Source organism: Thamnophis sirtalis, unplaced genomic scaffold (assembly GCF_051295495.1).
Source record: "Thamnophis sirtalis isolate CommonGarterSnake01/CBP01778 unplaced genomic scaffold, rThaSir2_p1.2 scaffold_12, whole genome shotgun sequence".
Taxonomy (NCBI): Eukaryota; Metazoa; Chordata; class Lepidosauria; order Squamata; family Natricidae; genus Thamnophis; species Thamnophis sirtalis.
In genome coordinates this window covers 29923302-29945751 of record NW_028261392.1, presented here as the reverse complement: position 1 = coordinate 29945751, position 22450 = coordinate 29923302, and the positions used below count along the sequence as shown (strand labels likewise).

The 22450-nt window shown below is 37.7% G+C and overlaps 1 protein-coding gene across 1 annotated transcript; it reads right to left on the bottom strand.

Annotated features, from left to right (window-relative positions):
• Positions 1-5288: 5288 nt before the first annotated feature.
• F10 (coagulation factor X) lies at positions 5289-21996 on the bottom strand. The gene is made up of 8 exons (XM_014058963.2): positions 21793-21996; positions 14597-14757; positions 13728-13752; positions 12471-12584; positions 10246-10377; positions 9372-9628; positions 8375-8492; positions 5289-7275 (listed from the first exon to the last, which is right to left on the bottom strand). The coding sequence occupies exons 1-8, from the start codon at positions 21860-21862 to the stop codon at positions 6701-6703; spliced, it is 1452 nt and encodes a 483-aa protein (XP_013914438.2). The 5' UTR covers positions 21863-21996; the 3' UTR covers positions 5289-6700.
• Between the last annotated feature and the right edge of the window lie 454 nt (positions 21997-22450).

The window sequence follows — 22450 nt, the reverse complement described above, 5'->3', positions numbered from 1 at the left end:
AGAGCCTCTATCTGTCTGTTCCTGTTGGCTCCTATATGCACAGTTGTTTTGCTGGGCGGCGTCTTAGTAACCAAGACAAGTTCAAGTTTTGTTTTGACATATAACATGTAAACAGTTTGGCATAGAATACTTGAAAACACATTGGCCTGTGCATGCAACAAACCAGATTCTGGAGATAAGTTTGACTTTTCTTACAATAATAAATATAATCTATTGTAATTATTATCCACTTTTCTTCATCAAGTATCAGCTCAAACAAATACGTAAACTAACTTTTCTTTTTTAAAAAATTGGACATTCAATAAGTGTTAAAAATTGGCAGATTAGTCTTTGAACTGTTTGGAACCTTGGAAGCAAAAGCAGCAATTTATGTCTAATTCAAATATTTGCACACTGACTTTTAGAATGAAACCCTCCTAGGAGAACTCACATGTTAACTTATGAATATGAAAATACATTCTAAAACCATATAGGGTAACAAACAGTATAGTTAATAAATAGTTACAACTAAAATTGTGCCAAGTTCTGGTTAGAAAAAAAACAATTTCAATAAATATCTGCACTCAATATCTGTTCATGTTAATTTTTAATTTAGTATTAATATGAGGATGTAGCAGTGGTGAAATGCTACTGGCTGGGACTGGTTCACCCGAACTAGTAGTAAAAAAAAATGCTACGATTTTCCAACGTAGCTATGATGCGCGATGTATATTAGTTAGAAAGCAGGATTTCTTGCTTTCTAGCTAATCTAAATCATGTGGCATGGCGGATTTCCCCCCCTTGCTGTTTGCTTACCTTTGCAGGCATGCTCGGCAGCAGGCTCCACCCACCTACCCACCCACACATCATCACGTCCATTTTTGATGTTCTGCGTATGCGCATACTCATATTGCTACCGAACTGGGTTCGGTAGTGATATAGAATCAGAAAATGGCTATGTGACAACATTACTAAGAGAATGTGATCCTATTTAGGAATGAAAGCAAGGTTACGATCAGAGAAACATTTTGTGTGATGGCATAAGTGTGTTGAAAAGGGGAATAGATTTATTTAGCCTGTTGGAAATATGCATGAAAAATCATTTTGAGTCATTGTGCTATGACCTACTTCATATAGTGTAATTGTTTCCTTCCCAAAACTGCACAGATGTTCAGTGGGGAGGTTTTGTCCCAAGCTGACAGCATAATTTTGCTGATAACAACATTGGAAGAATGTTGGACTTTGTTACTGACGCATAGGATAGAATGTCAACAAGTGAATTTGGTGCTCAGGAGATTATAGTTGAGAGCAAAACAATCCCTCCATTTTGCAAAAAGGAGAGACCTTGTCTAATATCCTTTGGACATACAGATGAAGATTGATTTTCTTGTGTCCTTTCATCTTGCCCCATTATTTCATTATTAAAGCTCAGAGAAGAAAGCTTAGAAGAAATCTGAGCTCTGCAAATCCTTGCATGAAACATTTTGTTGTAAATTTAATCCAAGTCATCTAAAAAAAAAAAAAGAATTTATTTTTCTCTCCTACACTAAAATGGGAATATTCTTCTCAAGGGTGAAATCCACTTACCTTTGCTACCTGTTTGGTAGCAATGTGAGCCCACGCATGCATCAAAAATGGACATGATGACATCTGGGTGGGTGGGCAGAGCCTGCTACCAAGGCCTGCAAAGGTAAGCAAACAGCGAGGGGGGGGGAATCTGCGATTTAGATTAGCTAGAATATAATATATTCTAATATAAATTGCCTGTCACAGCTGATCATTGGAAAAACTGGTCTGGCTGAACCAGTAGCACTTTTTCACTACTGGTTCGGGCGAACCGGTAGCATTTTTACTATTGGTTCGGGCGAACCTGTCTGAACTGGTAGCATTTCATGCCTGATTCTTCTTCTGAGTCAGATGGCTTGATACGTGACCCGACAAATGCGCGAACGACAACAGCGCGCCAACAAAAGCGCGCCGACAGAAGCGCGATTTAAGTTAAGGTAAGGTTTAGGTTTAGGTTTAGGGTTAGATTTAGAGTTAGGGTTAGGGTTAGGTGTAGGGTTAGTTTTAGGGTTAGTTTTAGGGTTAGGTTTAGGGTTAGGTTTAGGGTTAGGTTTAGGGTTAGGGTTACAGCGCGCTTCTGTCGGCGCGCTGTTGTTGGCGCACTTCAGTGCTCATTCGTCGGCGCGCTTTTGTCGGTGCGCTTTTGTCGTTCGCGCATTTGTGGGTGAACCGGCTTGATATAATATGCATTTTCATTTTGTTTTTCAAAGATTAAAACTGAAAGTGCAGTGCTAACATTCCCTTCTCCAATTTTTCCATACCACAACCACCTGTAAGGTAACTTGAACTGTGAAATAATGACCCTGAAAATCATCTAGCAAAGTTCCATGGTGAGGATGACCCTGGTTAAAAGTCTCCATGGTTTCATGGTCTAACTGCTACACTTTCACTTGAAAGTGAAATGCATTATTTCACAAGAGAGTATTTCATTTACTGGAAATGTAAGGGAACATTGTTTTTTTGAGTCTGTGGTTAAAGTAAACACAGACTGCAGTTTTCTTGTTACTCAAGATTTTGGATTCCAGTCAGTATTTAAGTGCCTGCAAGCTATAATACATGGCTTGAATTCAAGCTTGAGATAGTGTGCTAGTAAACCTGGAAAGCATGTTAATTCTGCTACATTTATGTTTTATCTGCATGAAGCCTGTTTATGTTCTGCCTCTTCTTGCCCCAACGTAACTCCCCAGCATGATGTCAATATTCTGCACCATCATTAAAATCATAAATCACTATGTGCCCTCTAACAATTCAAGTCATTTTACAATAGAAAGTTGGCAAAGACACACACACACACAGAGAATCAGGGTTGGCATTTTGAGAAATTCATTGTAAAAACATCTGTTTCAAAAAGAGGTGCTATTTATTTTTGTAATCTTTTCTATGCTACCTTAGCATAGCTAAACTTGAGAAGGGAAACTTCTAATTCTAGCTCTTCTACCTATGTAGAAGAACTACATAGGTATTTAATAGTATTTTAGATCTCTATATTCTGAAATAAGCTGGAAAAGATGCCATAGATAGATCCATATCTGTGTCATGTTACAAAGAACCATTGGCAACATTAAATCAATAGTTTGCACAGCTGTGGCTGCTCTGTTGATTCCTTCTGTTCCTAACTGCCTAAACGTTGCCAACTTTCTTGTACTAAAGATTAGTTCAGTTTATGCGTGTTTCATATTTAAAACTTTCATCTCTGTTTCCACTGGGACATTGTTGTGGGAATAAATTTTTTACTGTACTCAAAATTAAGAATTTGAGATGCACCCTAAGCAGGTCCTCTTAAGAAGAAGAGGACTTTTAGGAAAAGGTTACAATTGTCTCCCTCTACTTTATATTTATGAACCTTTATGCATATTTAGACATTTTATGGTAAAATATCCTAATTGTGTATCAGAAATATGGCATATAGGAGAGTTGATACTCCAGGCCCCGGTTCTTTTTAGTTTTACTTAGATTTAAGTTCATGATGCATTTAGTAAGAATGGTCTTCCATATTTTTAATACTGTTGGATCTTTTGGGAATGTTGATTTGTAACAAATATGAGGATGATTCCAAAACTGAACATTTTATTTTATTACTGTATTTGAGTATGTAATTAAAAGAATCATTCCCCCTCTAAACTGAACCCCATACTTCATTTACCTGTTTATGCTGCTTTGGCATTCCATTCTCATTCTCAGAATATGTGGTTGTTACTATAGGTTTGTCTATGAATACCAATGATATTGCCCTTCATCACCTTCAAAATGAATATCTGACGAAGGTATGGTGAACTATTCCACACATGGACAAGGATTGGATAATAAACCACAGTACTGGTTTTATTACTTTATATACTTACATTGGTCATATAGATATATTTTACTGATTGTGTGAACTTGCTGCAGTTGATTTAATATTGGATAAATGAATATGGAAAACGTACTGACCAGTAGCAGAGGAATATATAAACTTTATGTAAATATGTGGGATTATTCTCACTGAACATTAGTTATGAAAAAAATGAGGTTTAATGATTCTTAGCCTACCTAAATTTTTAAAACTAATGTCTGCTACATTCATTCAATGCAATAGTACACGTGCAAAAAAGAAATATTTGCTTTCTTTTGAAATAATAGACAATATAAGAGTTGCCTAATGTCGGCTTCCTCTAACAGGGATTTCCCAATAAATATCTTGGTTTAATTATTAGATATTTGAGAACTCTTGTGTTCATGTCCTCTGTCAGCTGATACGTTTCTATTATTTCAAAATTTAACACTTTTATATTTACTGAGCTTTTAAATATTCCTTCTCTCTTGCCTTATATTTATGAGTTTTAATTTTTGTAGCTGTCACGCATTGACAAGGGATTTCATTTTAAGCATTTACTATGCCTATTTTTGTGCTGCTCCTTTTGCTGCTGAACATAAACAAAAATGGATTAGTTATGTTGGAGGCTCATAACTGGATTTAATTCTTATTTTTCTTGGATGATGTGTCAAAATATTAAGTTAATTGTATTAAACTAAGATTCAGAGTATAAAACCAGAAAATAATGCACTGAAGTTTTCACCAAGAGAAAGATAATTTGTAAACGTGAAGCTTCCGCTCTATTTTAATTGATCTCCCAAAATCTTATATATCTCTTTCTCACACAAATCTGAAAAACCTTTTAACTTTTTAATTAAACCCATTTTCATAAAAAACCTCCAAATTCTTGCAATAACGGTAAAAGTAAAGGTCCCCCTCGCACATATGTGCTAGTTGTTCCCGACTCTAGGGGGTAGTGCTCATCTCCATTTCAAAGCCGAAGGGCCAGCACTGTCCAAAGACGTCTCTGTGGTCCTGTAGCCAGCATAACTAAACGCCAAAGGTGCACACAACACAGATGCCCTCTCCCCAAACGTGGTCCCTATTTTCATACTTGCATTTTTTTTACATGCTTTCAAACTGCTAGGTTGGCAGAAGCTGCGACAAGAAACGGGAGCTCACTCCATTACGTGGCACTAGGGATTCAAACTACCGAATTGCCAACCTTTCGATCGACAAGCTCAGCGTCTTAGCCACTGAGTAACCGCGTCCCCCTAATTCTTGTGATACAATAATACAATTAAAAAAGCATATCGAATATATCACTTTCATTCTGTTCCCATAACCCAGTTAATGATCATCTCAGATACTGTCACTGGAAATTCTGATTACACAAAATGAACTCAAAATGTGACCGTGCGAATGGAATAACCATTTGGGAAATGCAGAATTCTTTTTTTCAAAACAGTTTTTATTAAACATTTTTACCTTTAAAAACAGAAAGAAAAACACAACAAAAAATAAAGAAATAAAAAACAAGACAAACATAACAATATAAAGCAGTTATACAATCTTCTGTATCAGCATTCATATTTAGCCTTTGTAATTCTCTATTTTCCATTGCCTTCCTATCAATTTTAACTTCTCTAATAATATAATAACAGTAGTACTAACACTTGTAATAATATTATTTGTTAATATCACGATTATATTTACACTGTAGTCAATACTTTAAGTTTGATAGTAATTAGTAACTTTGGTTAATTTTTATTCAATACTAGTTTAGGAAAAAAATCCACAAAGACGTCTATTTCCTGTTTTGGCTTCTGTTTTCTAGCCACTTATACATTCTATTCTATATTTTATAGACATCCAATTCTTCTCTTTGCTTTAATTCCATGATCATTTTGTCCATCTCTGCACAATTGAGTACCCGTTTAATTATTGTTTCATCTACGGGTATATTGATTCATTTCCAGTTGTGCAAAAGCAATCCTAGCTGCAGTGAGTATGTGCAGTATTATGTATTGAAATTGTTTGTCTGTTTTCAGGTCTAATATTCCTAATAAGAATGATTCCAGTTTCAATTCTATTTTTTGCTCCATAATTTCTTCCAGCCATTTCTGAATTTTTCACTAATATTTTCTTGTGATGGGGCATGTCCACCACATATGGTAGAATGCTCCAGACTTGTGGCTACATCTCCAACATTTGGGGGATAAATTTGGATACATTTTGGCCAATCTCACTGGGGGAAAATGCCGTCAATAAAACATTTTATAGATATTTTCTTTGTAGGCTAGTCGTAAATTTATAATTTCTTTCCCATAGGAAATACAGAATTCTGTTCACTTTCTTCAAGAAATTTCTGACATGAAGTGTTGGATTAGGAGAGCAAGATTTTATGATGTCTAACCCCTCTTCCATTGCATTGGCAGATAACAGTACTGAATTAAATTAAATTGAAAAACAATTCAGCTGATTACCCAGTTGGGCACTACCTTGATTAACCCAACTGATGGTCTCAAGGGAACTGGAGGTTATATACAAAGGGACCAAATATCACTGCTGAGCTTCTACTTGAAGGATTATCAATTATAAACCTTTATAAATCTTTAGAAAAGGTCGTAAAAGTTAGGAACACAAGCGATGACAGCTGAAATGGAATACCCTAATTCCTTCTATGTGTCACAAGAGGGTTGTTACCAGAGAAAAAAGCCCTTGATAAATAGGAAAGTTACATTACTTTAATGTTATATTTAAAAATGGCAACACATCTGAAAAGAACCAAATGAATATACCAAATGTTCTAACCTAAGACTAGGTTCTAATCACTGCATGAAAGATGCCATTGGGTGATTTCTAGGGCCGAGCAGTGCCTGACTCTGTTCTGGGTAGCTTTTGACGCATTATTCTTTTTATCCAAGAGATGAATTTGGACACTTTTGTGTAAACACCATATTTGCCTTTCTGTGCACACCCTTCCCCCCAGCTGATAATCCCAGTAACAAAGTGGGTATCACTGTATGCAGTGACATGGGGGCCTCCACTGTCTCCCTGGCATGCGTCTTGAGCCAGAGTATGGTAGCCAGCACAGAACATATTTTCAGTAATTGGGAAATTGCTGGAAAGCTTGCAGACGTGCCTGTCCACATAAGGAAGCGTAACCACTTTAAGTGTGTTGGAGGTCCGTCCTCTTTCTTTAATGCGCCCAAATCCACTAACAATGCCTGAATCTTGTTTCATCAGGACTTGGTTGGCAAAATCAGCAGTGGGAAGGCAGGCAGGAACCACATTTTCAGAGAATCGTATAGGGGTCTTCAACTGGATGATGGCTATATCATAGTCGTAGGTGTCTATAACAAATTTTTGATGCACATATATTTTATCCACAGCGAGAAGATGTCCAGTTTTTCTACTTGATATGTCCACTTCCCCTGTGGAAGACCAAAGTAAAATTAGTAAAATTGTATGGTGCAACATAGCTATCCACATTTTTGATAATCAGATAAACATTTTCATATTTAAAAAAAAGTTATAAACTATATCTAGCCAAGAAACATATCTAATCAGAATTATATATCATGGTTACAGCTATAAGGCTACTTTTGTCTTCTTTTGTCTCTTTACAATTAATTTATGTTAAAGCAATGCTTGAATGTGTTTCTTACATAGGAAAAGCAATACAGACCATAGGATCAAAATATAAGTAACCATGGTAAATCTCCATATATTATTTTAAAAAGACAATGACAAAAAGAAAGACCTTAAAAGGGGAGAATTGTGTAGATCATTTCCATTTTTGCTGGGCAAAATTCTGACCCAAAATACATGATTTACAAAGTACAGTTGGTAGCCTCTGTAACAAACTGTGACAATGCCAAAAAACAAAGCATGTGATGATATCATCACACAATTGCCATGATAACATATTTATATTGGGACATCTGATGCAAGTATGTATGCGAAAGCATTTTGCGATCTGTATTGCTTGTCCATTACCCATCCTCTGTTCTTCTTTTTTCTGTCTACCTATGAATGCTTCTGACAACACCTTGGTTACACAATATTCTCAGCCAAAATCAAATGAAATATATTACAGCTTGTCCATTGTTTTTCAACCTTGGCAGCTTTAAGATGGGGGGAGCATGCTGGCTGGGGAATTCTAGGAGTTGAAGTCCACCCATCTTAAAAAACCCAATTTTGAGAAACATTGGCTTAGAGTGGGTAAGAAGCTAGTGTTGTGTAACATACAGGTATGGCATACAGGCTACAGCTACAGCGCCCTTAAACATAAACATATAGCTGTAGCAGAGAGTGAAGAATGTCATTAAATGCAATTGCCATTAACTTTAGGACAGCAAAGAGATTGCACTCTGATTTTGTGTGGCTTGAGACATATTAGTAACCAAAAACATATATGTAATTTAGGTTGCAATTTTATGCATACTAATTTGGGGTTACATCAGAAGACACAGATAGTGTTGGCTTGCACTGTAAATATTTTTGAAGCTAGACAAAAATTTAAATACCCACCTACAACAACTTTAATGTGCTTGGTTTGGTTTATGCAGTGGGCTGCAGTAAGTACATGTACGGTACTCAAAACTGTTCCTCCACAAAACCCCTCTCCTTGATCATTTATCAGAAGTGCCTAAAAAATAGAAGTAATAAAGTTATATGACTAAACCTGTCCAGAGATGTTATGTTGATAAGGGAGATAGCTGGCATAAGAATGTAATAAAATAAATAAATAAATAAACAAAGAAATTAAATAATCATTATTTTGGGAATATTGATTTCATAACAGATGGCCAGGAACATCTTCAAGGAGAGTCAAAAAAAGGCACTATGGAATTTAAAATCCTATGCCTTTTTATCTACCGTATGTTTTGGAAAATAAGACACACCAGAGTATAAGACGCACCAATGTTTTGAAGAGGCAAATTTTTTAAACAAAGTTTTTGCACTCTGCAGAACTCCCAAAAATGGCCCATTTTTCGCGAAAACAGGCCTGATTTTTTTTTCAAAAAAAGGGCATGAATAGCCTTTAGGAGGCTTATAGAGGGCTGGGGGGCGGACGCAAAATTGAGCAAAAAACAGCCCATTTGTTGCTCATTTCTGCCCTCCCCAGCCCCCAGGAGCACTCTTCAAGGATCTTAAAGGCTATGCACAGCCATTTTGGTGTAGAGGGCGGGGTTTTGGGAGGCAAAAACTGCTGTATTCAGTGTATAAGATGCACCCAGATTTTCAGCCTCTTTTTTGATGGAAAAAGGTTTGTCTTATACTCTGAAAAATACAGTATGTCCAAGGTGAATAGGTGGAGATTTCATTGTGCAATCACAAATCACAGCCACTATCTTCTCCCTCCCTCTCTCTCTCTCTCTCTCTCTCTCCCCCTCCCTCCCTCCCTCCCCCCCCACACGCGTTATGAAAATTAATTGGAGACTAAAAGTAATGCATGTTTCACTGTTTCAACAAATTTGGGGTATAAATCAATTAGTATTCGGACATACAAATTGAACCCATTTACCTGCCATGGACATTCACCCGGTTTGCAGTCTGTTCCATTAACAACTCTGACATCACGATCTGAATTATCAGATTTGTGCGGTATAGTTGCATTCTGGGGCTTCATAATAGGAACTAAGCTAGAGAAATTTGTAGGAGTTTCAACAAAATTATCTTGGTCAATCACATCGTAGGCATCAGAGAAATCTTCTTGAAAGTCAGGCAGACTTGCTTCCCTCTTGTTCCTTACTTTTATATTTCTACCACATGAAAAGTCACCTGAAATATCATAATGAGGATTTTTAATTATGTGATGTGGTACTAATAGAACATGAGATCAAGAAACAAGAATACAAAAGAAGAAGAGGACACCTTTATATTTAAATAAGCTTATTCTGAGTGAGAGAACGATTAAGAAATTAGATAACTGCCATTTCTATTATTTTAATAAGTACGTATTGGAATGCTGATTAATTAGCCCACTTCTAACAATTCTGTCTCTACATAAGGAAATAATTCCTATCAATGAATAAAGTTACATTTAGCTAGCCTTCATTGCCAATGGACGGAGATACAGTAGATTGTGACAGTAAAGGTACCATGGAGTCAAGAGTTGAAAAGCTATCAGAATGCATTTAAAAAGGTAGATGGAGATCTGGCCCTTTTGTTACCATATAAAATGTTGCCTTTCTCCTTTATAATAAAATAATATATTATATAATACAACCAAAAATTGAACTCAGTTATTTTTTTTAACATTCTGATTTTTAAATTACGACAGAATATACATAGCCCAGTAGGAATAACACATCTGTCTTTGGCTAACCAAAGAGAAGAGAGAAAACCAAAATAAAATGTTATAATTAATTGTTTTAACTACACAAATACATTCATACCTCCAGCAACACAAGACTGCCCATCATCTCCCAAAATGTAACCTTCAGCACATGAACAGTGGATTTTGTTTTGATCAAATTTGCAGAAGTGCCAACAGTTACCGTTGTCCAATCTGCAGGACTTAATTATGACTATGTAAAAAAATAAGCAGACAAAGCATTAGTAAATAAAAAAAATCTTCTTTATACAAAGAAAAAATTGTGACAGCCATAGCCAATTTCCTTAGCAATCCTATGTTGCTTGCTTATAATATGATGTTACAGAAACTGGTTGCAGAAGCAGAAGTGATGCTGGTGTTGTGGCCCGACAGCTGCCAGTGGAGCTGGCGGCATACTGGGATAATGGAGAGGTGGGGAGGAACTTGGGCCACTTCGGGAGTCTGGGGAAGGCTCTGATGGATGCTCTGTGTTGGATGCAGAGATAGAGCCAGGGCTGTCTGACATTTCCCAGCCTCCGTAGCAGCAGCTGCCTATGGCGGCTGAGATAAGTGAGGAGGAAGAACAGCTGGGGCAGTGGTGGGATATGACCGTTACGCCCCAGTATGGGCATACCGGTGCCTGCTGGGAGCACCAGGTACCATTCTAGTATGGTGCTCCAGAGGGCCCATCCGCCCACCCGCTCTCTTTACCTCTATTTTAGCCGACTGAGGCATTTGCGCCCGTGCACGGGGCATATGGTGCCTGTGCGACGCTCCGCCGAGCAACTGGAGCGTTGCAGGCGGTGGGTATGCTTGTGCACTGTGCGCGTCCACATGGTGGATGCTCGGTCCCATTGCAGCGTACCGGTTGCAACAGGAGCCGGAACACACCGCTGAGCTGGGGCCTATTCCAGATATGCATATGCGCAGAACTGTTAGGAGAGGAGAACAACTGAGGACAAGGAGTTGACTTAGGAAGCAAGGCACACATGGATGCTGAATGACCCCCTCCATGGCTGGGGAATAAATAGAAGGAAAGGGATTGGTGGTCGTGGGAGACAACAGTTCAGATTTTGGAAGATTTGGATCATCGTGCTTTTTGTCTCAGAGACTACAGTACTTGCCAGCACTTAATTTGCAATATTGCAGCTGGGAGCTCATGGTCTGGCAATTATCTCAAAGAACTGATAAGGTCTGTTACTGCAGTTAACTCTTTGAAGGACTATTGCCTGGACTTTCCGGTATGTGAATGCCATTAATTCACAGGAGATAAATAAAGAGGGGTTTTTCAGGACAAGGAGTCTGTTTCTTGTTTCTGCTAAGGCTGGATCAGAACAGCTGGTAGGAATCTGGCCTCCTCACTCTTTTCTGCCAATGGACTTTATTTTCAACTATTGATGGGACAAATTGAAGAAAACTATAAGCCTCATGTATTTTTCCACAAAATAGAGGAAACCTATCAGCTAAACTTGGGGTTATATTTTTTGGGGGAGTGGGGCAGTTAGTTGCACATTTCTTTATCCTGGCTCCATCTTCATATTGGGATAGGAGTGCACCCATCCAGACTGAGTAAGATTAGTCCATTTTAGTAAATGTCCTTTAAAAAAGCAGGTTAGTGTAATCAAATTCCACATTTTAGATATCAGTGTAAAAACTCCACCTATTTCACATACACATTAATTAGGTCTGAGCTAGCTATGGCTGATCAGAAAAAGAATCTTGAAATCATAGTTCCAGACAATGGCCAACTAGTTTTAAAAGATAAGTAGAGAAATTCAAGGATAACCAAGCTACTGCTTTTTTTCACTGTATACTGTACCAGTTGTAGACCTGAGGTGAGGATGTTAGCTAAAAAAACAGTCTGACTGGATCCATCCAGGCGCTTTTTATCTTCTAATATTTCTGAATGGATTGTCCATACACTTAGAAACATCCTTTTCCATTACTTCTGCCAAGAATATTGTTAAGAAGCTACCATATATTCAAGACACCAGTTCACCTACAAAGCTGTTAACTTCCCATAAACTAAATCTGGGCCACATATGTTTTTTTCTTGGATGGCAGCTAAACCTTGGAAAATTGTGTTAATTTTATTTGGGCATCCTTCTTCCTCCTCCTACCCTCCTCTTAATAAGTCTTGTAAAAAAATTGAAAAGATGTGAGGTTCCTCCCACCCCCCAAATCTTCAAAGATTTCAGTGAGATCTTATGGGAACTGACAGTCACTTAGATTGAAGCATCATTGGGGCCATAGCAATAAAATGACACTATTCTTCCCCTTAAGCCTTCTGGTTCCAGCTCAACTTACGAGATTCACAGGTTTTCCCCTGATAGCCATCCAAGCAGGTACAGCTAAAGCTACCAATGCCGTCTTTGCATGTCGCACCATAATGACAGGGGTTTGATAAACACTGATCCCCATCTATCATGAAAAAAGAAGAAGTTAAAATCCAAAATGCAGAAATACTGTATTTACATGTTCAGAAGAAAAAACCAAGTTACTGTTACACTATTTCTGGGAAGAGAAGTTCAAATACAGTACCAAGTATGGAATTTTTAAGATGGACATAATGAATAATACTTATACTCAACTTTGGATCAATCAACTTTATCAAACAAATACTCTGCACGGAGGAAGAGCTTACATGCAAATTACCAAGAAAGCTTTCTGACAAGGTATATAGCAAATCTAAACAAGTTTAACACATGGAACTACATTACTTCAGCCCTTTATAGGAAAAGGAAACTTGGTTCTGTGGACAGATGGTGCTATGGATAAAGTTTGACCAAATTGTGTAGTACCTTATGCCATCAGGCTTGAAATTTTGGGCTTGGACAACCTAGAACTATGCCACCTATGGTTTGACTTAAGCGTAGTACACAAAATTATCTGCTACAATGTCCTACCTGTCAATGATTACTTCAGCTTCAACTGCACAAGCACACAATAGATAACAAACTCAAGGTAAACCACACCAAACTCAATTGCAGCACCAAACTCAATTGCAGCAACAGAGTTGTCAATGCCTGGAATGCACTGCCTGACTCTGTTGTTACATCTTCAAATCCCCATAACCTTAACCTTAAGCTGTCTACTCAACCATTCCTAAGAGGTCAGTAGGGGGCATGCATAAGTGCACCAACGTGCCTAACGTCCCAGTCCTATTTCCCTGTTTATTTGAACCCATTTCCTGTGTCCTTATTCATGTTCATATTCTTATTCCTGTTATCTTGTACATGCGTGACAAACTAAATAAATAAATAAAATAAAAATAAATAATTAGAAGTTTCCCCAGATGACTTTATTTGAGTAGGATATTAATGGCTGCAGATACTATGGACTTTGAAATGCCCCACATATGGATAATAATAACTTGTTTATAGCCTTATTTTAGAGTATCTATAACTGGGATTTTTCTAAATTTAGAAGGATTTAAGAATCTGGATTAATAAAAAATGGGGGTAGACTGGTCAATTTTAATTTATCCTAGTCATCAAATACATTGCATATATTTAAATATAATGTTAGGAAAAATGTGTGGAGCAAAAGCAGATGATCTCTTACCTACATAAACATTCCAGAACTTCTCCTGATTAAAAAAAAACATACACATGCACATTAGAATTTAATAGTATAAAATAAAAATCACAAAGCCAGGGAATTGAAGAAAAATAATTTAAGAAGAATCTCATGCAACGTTTTGGTGACCAGTGATTAAGCACTAATACTAATATATCACAGTATATCATAAACAGTTTTCCTCCTCAACTGCACTTTCGCTGAAAAGTTATTTCTGATTTTAAAAACTCGGTTATCTTTTTCTATTCTCCTGATGCAAATATGAACCCTCCTTTAATGAAAAGAATGAACTAGAATTTACAGTACACATCTTGATCAGGGTGATTTATTTGAGAGCTTGTTGCCTTTTATGTAATGGGATAAGCTGTAGTTATTTAGAAAACCATTCCAACATTTTGAGGAGTTGGATTATGGGTGGATTTTATTTTTATTTTATTTTTTGCAGGATTTTAAGCATGATTAATCACCTGGTTAATTTTCAAATATAAAAAGTGGATGAGAAATATAACAAGATAATAAATGAATGCAAATGTAGTAAGAGCACTTCTTTAGTGCTCTAGGTGACACACAGATTTGTTGGGTGCTCAGAATGTGGGATGGAAGTGCTTCCAAGTTCCAGTTTTCTTTAGCAGGATGGAGAAAAGAGATATATAGTCAGGAGGATGGAACAGCCAAAAGCAACAGAAAGAACCACAGAAAAAATGATCTGGTAAAATATTCCATAATGAAGACATACTTGAAACTCATTTCATACCATCTGATTTTGATTATGAAGGCCTCACAGAAATAAGTGCATAGAAACACACATGCACCAAAAGAGTAGATAGAAAGAGCAGTCCAAGTTATACACTTACAGTTTTTTCATTATCTTCAAATGCCTCCCTGGCTTCTTCTTTTGAGCATCTCTCCTCAATGCATTCTCTTTCAATGTTTCCAGGTTTAAATTCCTCAAACAGAGAATTAGCTCGTTTCGTTCTTTGCAAAAACCTATTTGCCACTTTGCCTTTTAAGAATACTAAAGAAGAACAAAACAAAGATCATAGGGACATGAACTATTTCTCCTGCTCCCCACCCCTGTCCATAAGCCAAGAAATTACAGTATTTTGGGGGGTATAAGACACACCAAGATTTTGAAGAGGCAAATTTTAAAAAAAGGTTTTGCACTTTGCAGGCCTCCCAAAAATGGCCCATTTTTCGTGAAAACAGGCCAGTTGTTTGTCAAAAAAAAGGGGCATGCATAGCCTTTAGGAGGCTTATACACGGCTATTTTTGCAAAGGTTTTGGGAGGCAAAAAAAATGCTGTATTCAGTATATAAGATACACCCAGATTTCCACCCTCTTTTTTGAGGAAAAAAGGTATGTCTTATACTCTGAAAAATACGGTACATGTTGTATAATTATAGTCAGAGATAATGCTATGAGAAATCATGGTCCTGAGTTTTAAAAATCATTATTTCTGACATGGGAATGATTTCACAAGCTTTTTAAGTGAGGAAGTATGAATATGTAAAATGTGCAAGAGAGGAATGAGTTATTAGATTGACAAATCATGATCACAAACAGAGTTTTATCAGGCACGACCACAAGTAAACTAAACAGAAATAGCCTCCTATGGACATACAGAGCAACACACACCATATTTATTTTACTATGATGAGATTCATAAGTTTACACATAAGCTTTTTCAACCACTGAATTCTACCCTGTGGGATTACAAGAGTCCCCAGTGTATATTTGGAGAACTTGCAGATGTCAGAGAGCTGAGCTTTATAGCCCAAATGCTCAATTTTGGCTGCAGTATATATTCCATGTAATGGCTCACTCAGAAGTAAACTTGAAGCCTGGGTTTATAGTATCCCTTCTTCTTCCCTCCCTCAGAAACCTATTCTTTCTTTCCAAAAGCAGTCTTCTACCATCCATGTTTGTTTCACAGCAGAATTCAGTATTTTCTTTTTTTTTAATTGAGAATTTTGAAAAAAAAACTTTTACAAATATTTGCTTCCCTCCCCCCCCTCCCGCCCAACCCCCCCAACCTTCCCCCCCGACTTAGCAATAGCAATAGCAATAGCAGTTAGACTTATATACCGCTTCATAGGGCTTTCAGCCCTCTCTAAGCAGTTTACAGAGTCAGCATATCGCCCCCACAGTCTGGGTCCTCATTTCACCCACCTCAGAAGGATGGAAGGCTGAGTCAACCTTGAGCCGGTGAGATTAGAACCGCTGAACTGCAGATAACAGTCAGCTGAAGTGGCCTGCAGTACTGCACCCTAACCACTGCGCCACCTCGGCTCTTAGAACCAATACAGGGTATAAATCTTTAACAAAAACATTCTAAAATAAACTTTAAAAAAAGTTAATATCATCTTTCATTTGAACTTTAACTCCTCCTTGCTAGGCTAGCTCTAAACAGATTATGTCATTCCTTGTTTCTTCAGTCATAAGCTATCTGAAATTTCTTAGTCCCATATTTATTTTGAGTATAGTCAATCCATCTTCTCCACTTCAGTTTATATCTCTTGTTTGAATGGTCCTTGAGATATGCTGATATTTTAGCCATCTCAGCTAGGTTTGTTACTTTCAGTGTCCATTCTTGAATAGTAGGCAAGTCTTCCTTCTTCCAGTATTGCGCCACCAGCAGTCTAGCTGCGGTTATTAAATGCAAAACCAGGTTAATCTCTACAACTGTACAATCAGTAATTATACCTAACAAAAATAACTGAGGGGTAAAAATAACTGAGTATTTTCTTTATTGGAAACCTTCCATTTTGACTTCTTTTATAACCTGTGTCATTAAATAAAGTTTTGTTTTTTAAAAAACCCTATATTTCCTTATTTATATTTTATAGGTTTTATTTTTTTTTACTTGTTCCTATTCCCAGTGAGAATGAATTGTCAAGCCTTAATCATTCCTTCTGTTAATTACATTTATACTACCCAATCTATAGCAATTCAGTCAATCTTCATAGTCTCTTTTTTAATGCTGATACTCTGCAACATTCCAGCGGTCACTGCCAGCCTTTCTCCTTTCCACCTTGATTTGTTTTTCAGTGATACCGAAACTTCACAACAATCCTTTTCTCAGTTTTCCCATCCATCTTGTTAATATTTAATATATAGAGATGGGATTGGATTCTATGGCTACTAGACCTGGGTACAATCACTTTAACCTGTGACTAAACTTAATTGTTTTCCCATTGAAGTTGACCCCATTGGTTCTTAGAGGCTACTTTAAGTCATTCTGGATTTTTAAAAAAAGTTACTGGCAATCTATGACTCTTTAGAAAGTCTTGACCCACAAATTTTGATCCATCATCCACATTACTTATTCACTTCTGGTGTCTCCTGAGTCTTCATTTAATTGTTACATGAATCTTTGTTCTTATGCTTTTCTGAGTCCCGAATTTCATGTCTGAAACGAGCTCAATCATGTATCCTTTAATTTCCTATAGAAAGTAAATAATTTCAAGTAGACTTTTTATTTCTACAGTTCTAGAAACTGTGAACTCCCTGAAAATTTCTTTTCCTAAATTTGGCTAATCATGTACATGTATTCTGAATTGCTGGAACATTCTTAGCTGTCTCTTTTTGTATGTACTCTTGACCTGCTGCAGGCCAACTCTTGCAAGTTGTTTCCCTAGTACCAGATCCAAAGGTCTCTTGCTCTGATCTTTCTTGACTTTTCTGCCACCTTTGATAAAAATGGTCCTACCTCTAGCTTATCTAGTTTTCCCTTTATCTATCAAACAATCGTTTTTTGCTGTAGAAAGCTAATCCTGTCTGTTTCTTAATTCCCACACAGAAGCTCTTGTTCCTTTGTTTTACTCTACTGCAGTGGTTCCCAAACTTGGCAACTTTAAGACTTGTGGACTTCAACTCCCAGAATTCTCCAGCTAGCTCTTCTGGCTGGAACCACTGCTCTGCTGCATTACATTTCCCAACCTTCTGCTTCTGTGTATGTTCAATATCAATCTACCCTAATTGACCAAATGTGTTTCTGTATAGAATTTGTTGAAATTTCCCAAAAGACTTGGATAGCTTATAGTATAAGCAATATATATTAAAAACACCAGAAAAAGAACTCTCCAGATGAAAACATTATTCAACATGCAAGAAAGATTCAACAAAGGCTCCACAGACATCCCAAACATAGGCCTAAGGAAGAAACTCAAGTCTTAAGAACCTCCCAGAACTCTAAGAGAATGAGTACCATGTTGTCTCTGGGGAGATACGGTTTCAGAGGGTAGGGATTGTGACAGAGAAAACATGCTTTTTCAGTTCCACAAATTGACATTTAATTAAAGGGCACACATACTTGGTCTATTTTAAGCATTCACAAAGCACCTTTCACAAAGATGCCAAGGCAGATACGCATTGGGTAAAACAGTTACAGAGAGTCCTTGAGCTTGTTTGGAGGTTCTAGCAGGGGAGTGCAGCTATCGTATACCCTTGACCGAAGATCGGTACACTCCTTCTATCTGGGATGGTCGTCCTCTTCCACCGAGCGCGCAGCTTCAGGAGGGACGCACATGGAACGGTGAGGGAGGAAGGGGACACCCGCCTAGCCAGCCAGATCAGCTGAATCAACCCTGGCGATCAATGGAGTGACAGATGTCGCAGCCAGATCGCCCTCACATCCAGAGCACAAAGAGTCCTCAAAATATGACTGGATTGTCTGTCACTAGGTGATGATGTGGTTGCTAAATGATTGATCATGTGACCACACTTGATGTTACTACTTTTTTTGCCATGATCTTTCAGATAATCATGTAGTCATTAAAAGAATCACATAGTGATTAAGCAAATTCAGAATCCCCTGACTGCAGGGGTGTTTTAATAGTAGTAAATGTGAAGAGTGGTCATAAGTCAGTTTTTTTCAGTGCTGTCGTACTTTTCAATGGTTGTTAAAGGTGTAATATTATATAATATATAACAAATAAAATAAGAGAGAAAAACTTGTTCAAATAGGAATCAGACAAAATTCTGTAAAAGCAATTAAAATGCCTCAGAAAATAGAATGGTTTGGTTTTGTAACAAAAAGAGAGAATGTACATAGCTGAAACATTGAGGAATACAGGATAGACTATCTTTCTCTTGCTAATAGATGAGCAAAAAATGGGAACAGCAGATCGGCCACCTCTCAATCCTGATCTCTCACAAGGAGCAGCTCTATTTATTTGGATTCCGTTATAATACATTATCCCTCATCCAGCCAGTCATTGGTACAAGCATGGGAACCATAGTGTTTTTTGAATAGGTCATAGAGAAATTCATGTGAGTATCATCTGCATACTGATGATACCTTGTTCTAAATTCCTGGTGAATTTCTTCACTGTTTTGAGGTAGCACAGAAGACAGAATATAGCCCTGAGGGATACCATTTTATAGCTGCCCTTGAAAAACTCCAAGAGACACAGATTAAAGATAACCTGAGAGATGGAACAGAGCCACTGAAACTGTTGCCCAAATAGACAATACAAAAAGACATTATGCTTGACTCACTAAAAAAAACTGGAGGTTCAAGAAGAAACCAACAATCATACTCTCTCTCTATGCTAAAAGATTATTCATCAGGCTAATCAAGACAGCCACAACCCCAATAATCTGTACTAAATCCAATTTGAAATGGGTTGAGTCATCTGCTTCTGACAGCCCTTTGAGGCAATCCAGACAAGAAGCAACAACCATGAGTACCAACACTACTTTCATTGTAAAATTACAGTAATTAGTCATACAAATCTGAAAGTAACTCTTTTACTTTCCTGAAAATTAGGAGGTACAATAATTGTCCACCTCTGATGGATACAGGGTTAATTACTTAAGAAATCTATTAATCTCCTCAGTTAAATAGGGTGGAATCTTTCTATCTCCAAAGAGGCATTTATGAAAGAATCTCTAATAACGTCCTGAACAGATGTTATAAGCCAAAGATCTAGAGGACAAGTGCTAGAACATTCCACAGAAAACTTCTGTCCCTCTCCACATATTGTCATCACAAGGAATGCTAGGCATATCATTTTGAGTTTTTAAATGAAAGGCATTATAGAAATCTAAGAAATATTTAAATGCAACAAATAAGTTGCTAATAAGTAAGAGCTGCTGTGGCACAGTGGTTAGAGTACAGTACTGCACGCTACTTCTGCTGACTGCCGGCTGCCTGCAATTTGGCAGTTCAAATTTCACCAGGCTCAAGGTTGACTCTGCCTTCCAGCCTTCCGAGGTGGGTAAAATGAGGACCCAAATTATTGGGGGCAATATACTGACTCTGTAAACTCCTTAGAGAGGGCTGTAAAGCACTGTAAAACAGTATATAAATCTAAGTGCTATTGCTATTTGAATAAAATTCTTCATTAGAAAAAGTCTTCATTAGAAAAGTTGGAGGGAGGGGCCAGGACTGCTGCTGATTCCTATACACTTTGCATTTATCCCAATAAGAATCAGCTTTCACTTTTCACTGCCTTTTATGTTTGAAATGCTGTGCATTTAATCTCACATCTAGTTCAGCTATATGCCAGACTCATTCTCCATCCCATGTGGCAGAGCTATGAGCTATTAATTGTCTACTACATTAGGCATGTTTCCTTTATTCTGCCCTGTTGTTCCCACTTACAGATGTGCCTGTTGAAAATGGCATTGGGCAGAATAATTTTGTCCACTTCACTCTGCTTGCTGCCTCTGTGCTCCTCTTGCTAACTAGCAAGTCCATTTTTCTGCAGCTTCTGTTAAAATGTGAGTCCTATTAAGAACAGTTGCTGATAGCCTATGACAATGAAATCAACATAGCATATAGTCATGCTAACAAGATGCTTACCTACAAGTTACAGATTAGCACACAGAAAAACCAAATGATTTTGGAATGATATTAAAAGGAAATCAGTTGTTTGCTTATCAACCCCAGTGAGGTTCTGTTACATTCAATGTATTGAATGATCAACCTTCCATCATTGACAAAAATCTTTGGAGAGTGTACATTGCAAATAAGTCAGAAGTTTGCCCTGTCAGTTGTCCCCTATCCTTCCTAAGTTGTGAAATTTAAGGAAATCTTTTTCTCTCCACTGCACTTGGGATACTTTTCTCCTTTCATATTTCACAGAGGCCATTCTTGCCTTTTCCTTGCCTTTTCAAAGGTATCCTCATTTGACATTGTGCATTTTTTAATTCTATTTTTTGGGGGAACTCAAGTTACCTATTGATGGTGGCAACTCTCACAAACAGTGATTGTGGGTACATGTGATTTCCTAATCCTTCTGAGTGGACAAAATTGCAATCTGAAGACACCTAAGCTCAGCCTTCTTTATTCATCTCCTGCCTCCCCACACCTGAAACAGAAGATAACTATGGGGGTTTGAGGAAGTAACTGACTCTGTTCTTACTTCCTCAAACCCCCATAACTTCAACCTTAAACTGTCTACTGTGGACCTCACACCATTCCTAAGAGGTCTGTAAGGGGGCGTGCATAAGCGCACCAGCATGCACCAGCACCGTCCCTGTCCTAATGTCCCCATTTATTTGTACTAATTTAATGTGCTCATGTCCATGTTTATACTTATACCTGTTATCTCATACATGTTTGACAAACTAACTAACTAAATATTTCTGCAGTCTCAGAAATAGAATAGATTGCATTGTTTTCTGTTTTCATTCTTCAATAGGAAATGAAATTACACAACTCATGCACACAAGACTGCAAATATATGAGCATTTCAGCAAAAAGACTTCCTCTGATCTGATTCTTATTTGGACAAAAAATGATTAGTACTTCTTCAAAAGAAATTAAACCAATTGCAGAAACAGAAAAGTTATAGGGAGAGAGAGCCGTATGTAGGACTGCAAAAACTAAGACGCCTGGTAGCACCTTTTCAGGCTAATACATTATATTAGAAGGCATAAGTTTTCAACAGATTCATCAGTTTCATGGAGAAGCTAAACTGATGTGGGATTTAAACTGAGATGGAGGAAAGGGAGGGAAAGGCTGGGAGATCATGCAAATGCAGTTCACATGTGAGACAAGTGATATAGAAGAAGAGAAAGAAAACAACGAAGAGCTTCTTACCATTACTTTCAGCCTTTGGGAGACTCCACAGAAAAGTGAGGATCAGACAGAGGAGTAGCTGAGGAGCCATGGTGCCTATCGGTGGAACAGAACACTTTGTTCTCTTCCAGGGCTGGCTATGAACAAGTTTCAAGCAAGCAGGCTTCCTGTTGTTCTGCTAGAGCGCTTATCATGACTTCCAAAGCCTGTTTGTGTTTGGATATGGATTCTTCAGATCATTGTGCTGACTAATTCGAAATGCGGGTCTTTGCCAAGTAAGGTCATTTGAGTCGGTACAAGATTAATAGCATGGAGTGGGATGGATACCTCAAAAGAGAGCTGCCCCTTTCTGTTAAACACAGATATTGACATTTAAAGGAAGGTCACCCAGAAGTTGAAAACAGATTATGCTTAGGGGAAGAGCTTCACTGCTTCCTTTCTCAGTTCTTCATAAAGAAATATTAACACACTCTGGATCCAGAGCAACTTGTTCCTAAAAAAGTCCTAGCAAATGCTAATGCTACCCTGTTTCCCTGAAAATAAGACCTCCCTAGATAATAAGCCCAATCAGGCTTTTGAGTGCAAAATAAGTCCTCCCCCCAAAATAAGCCCTCCTGGAAAATATCGCAACACAGCAGCAACCATGAGGTGACCACGCTCGCCACCTCCTGCACCTCAA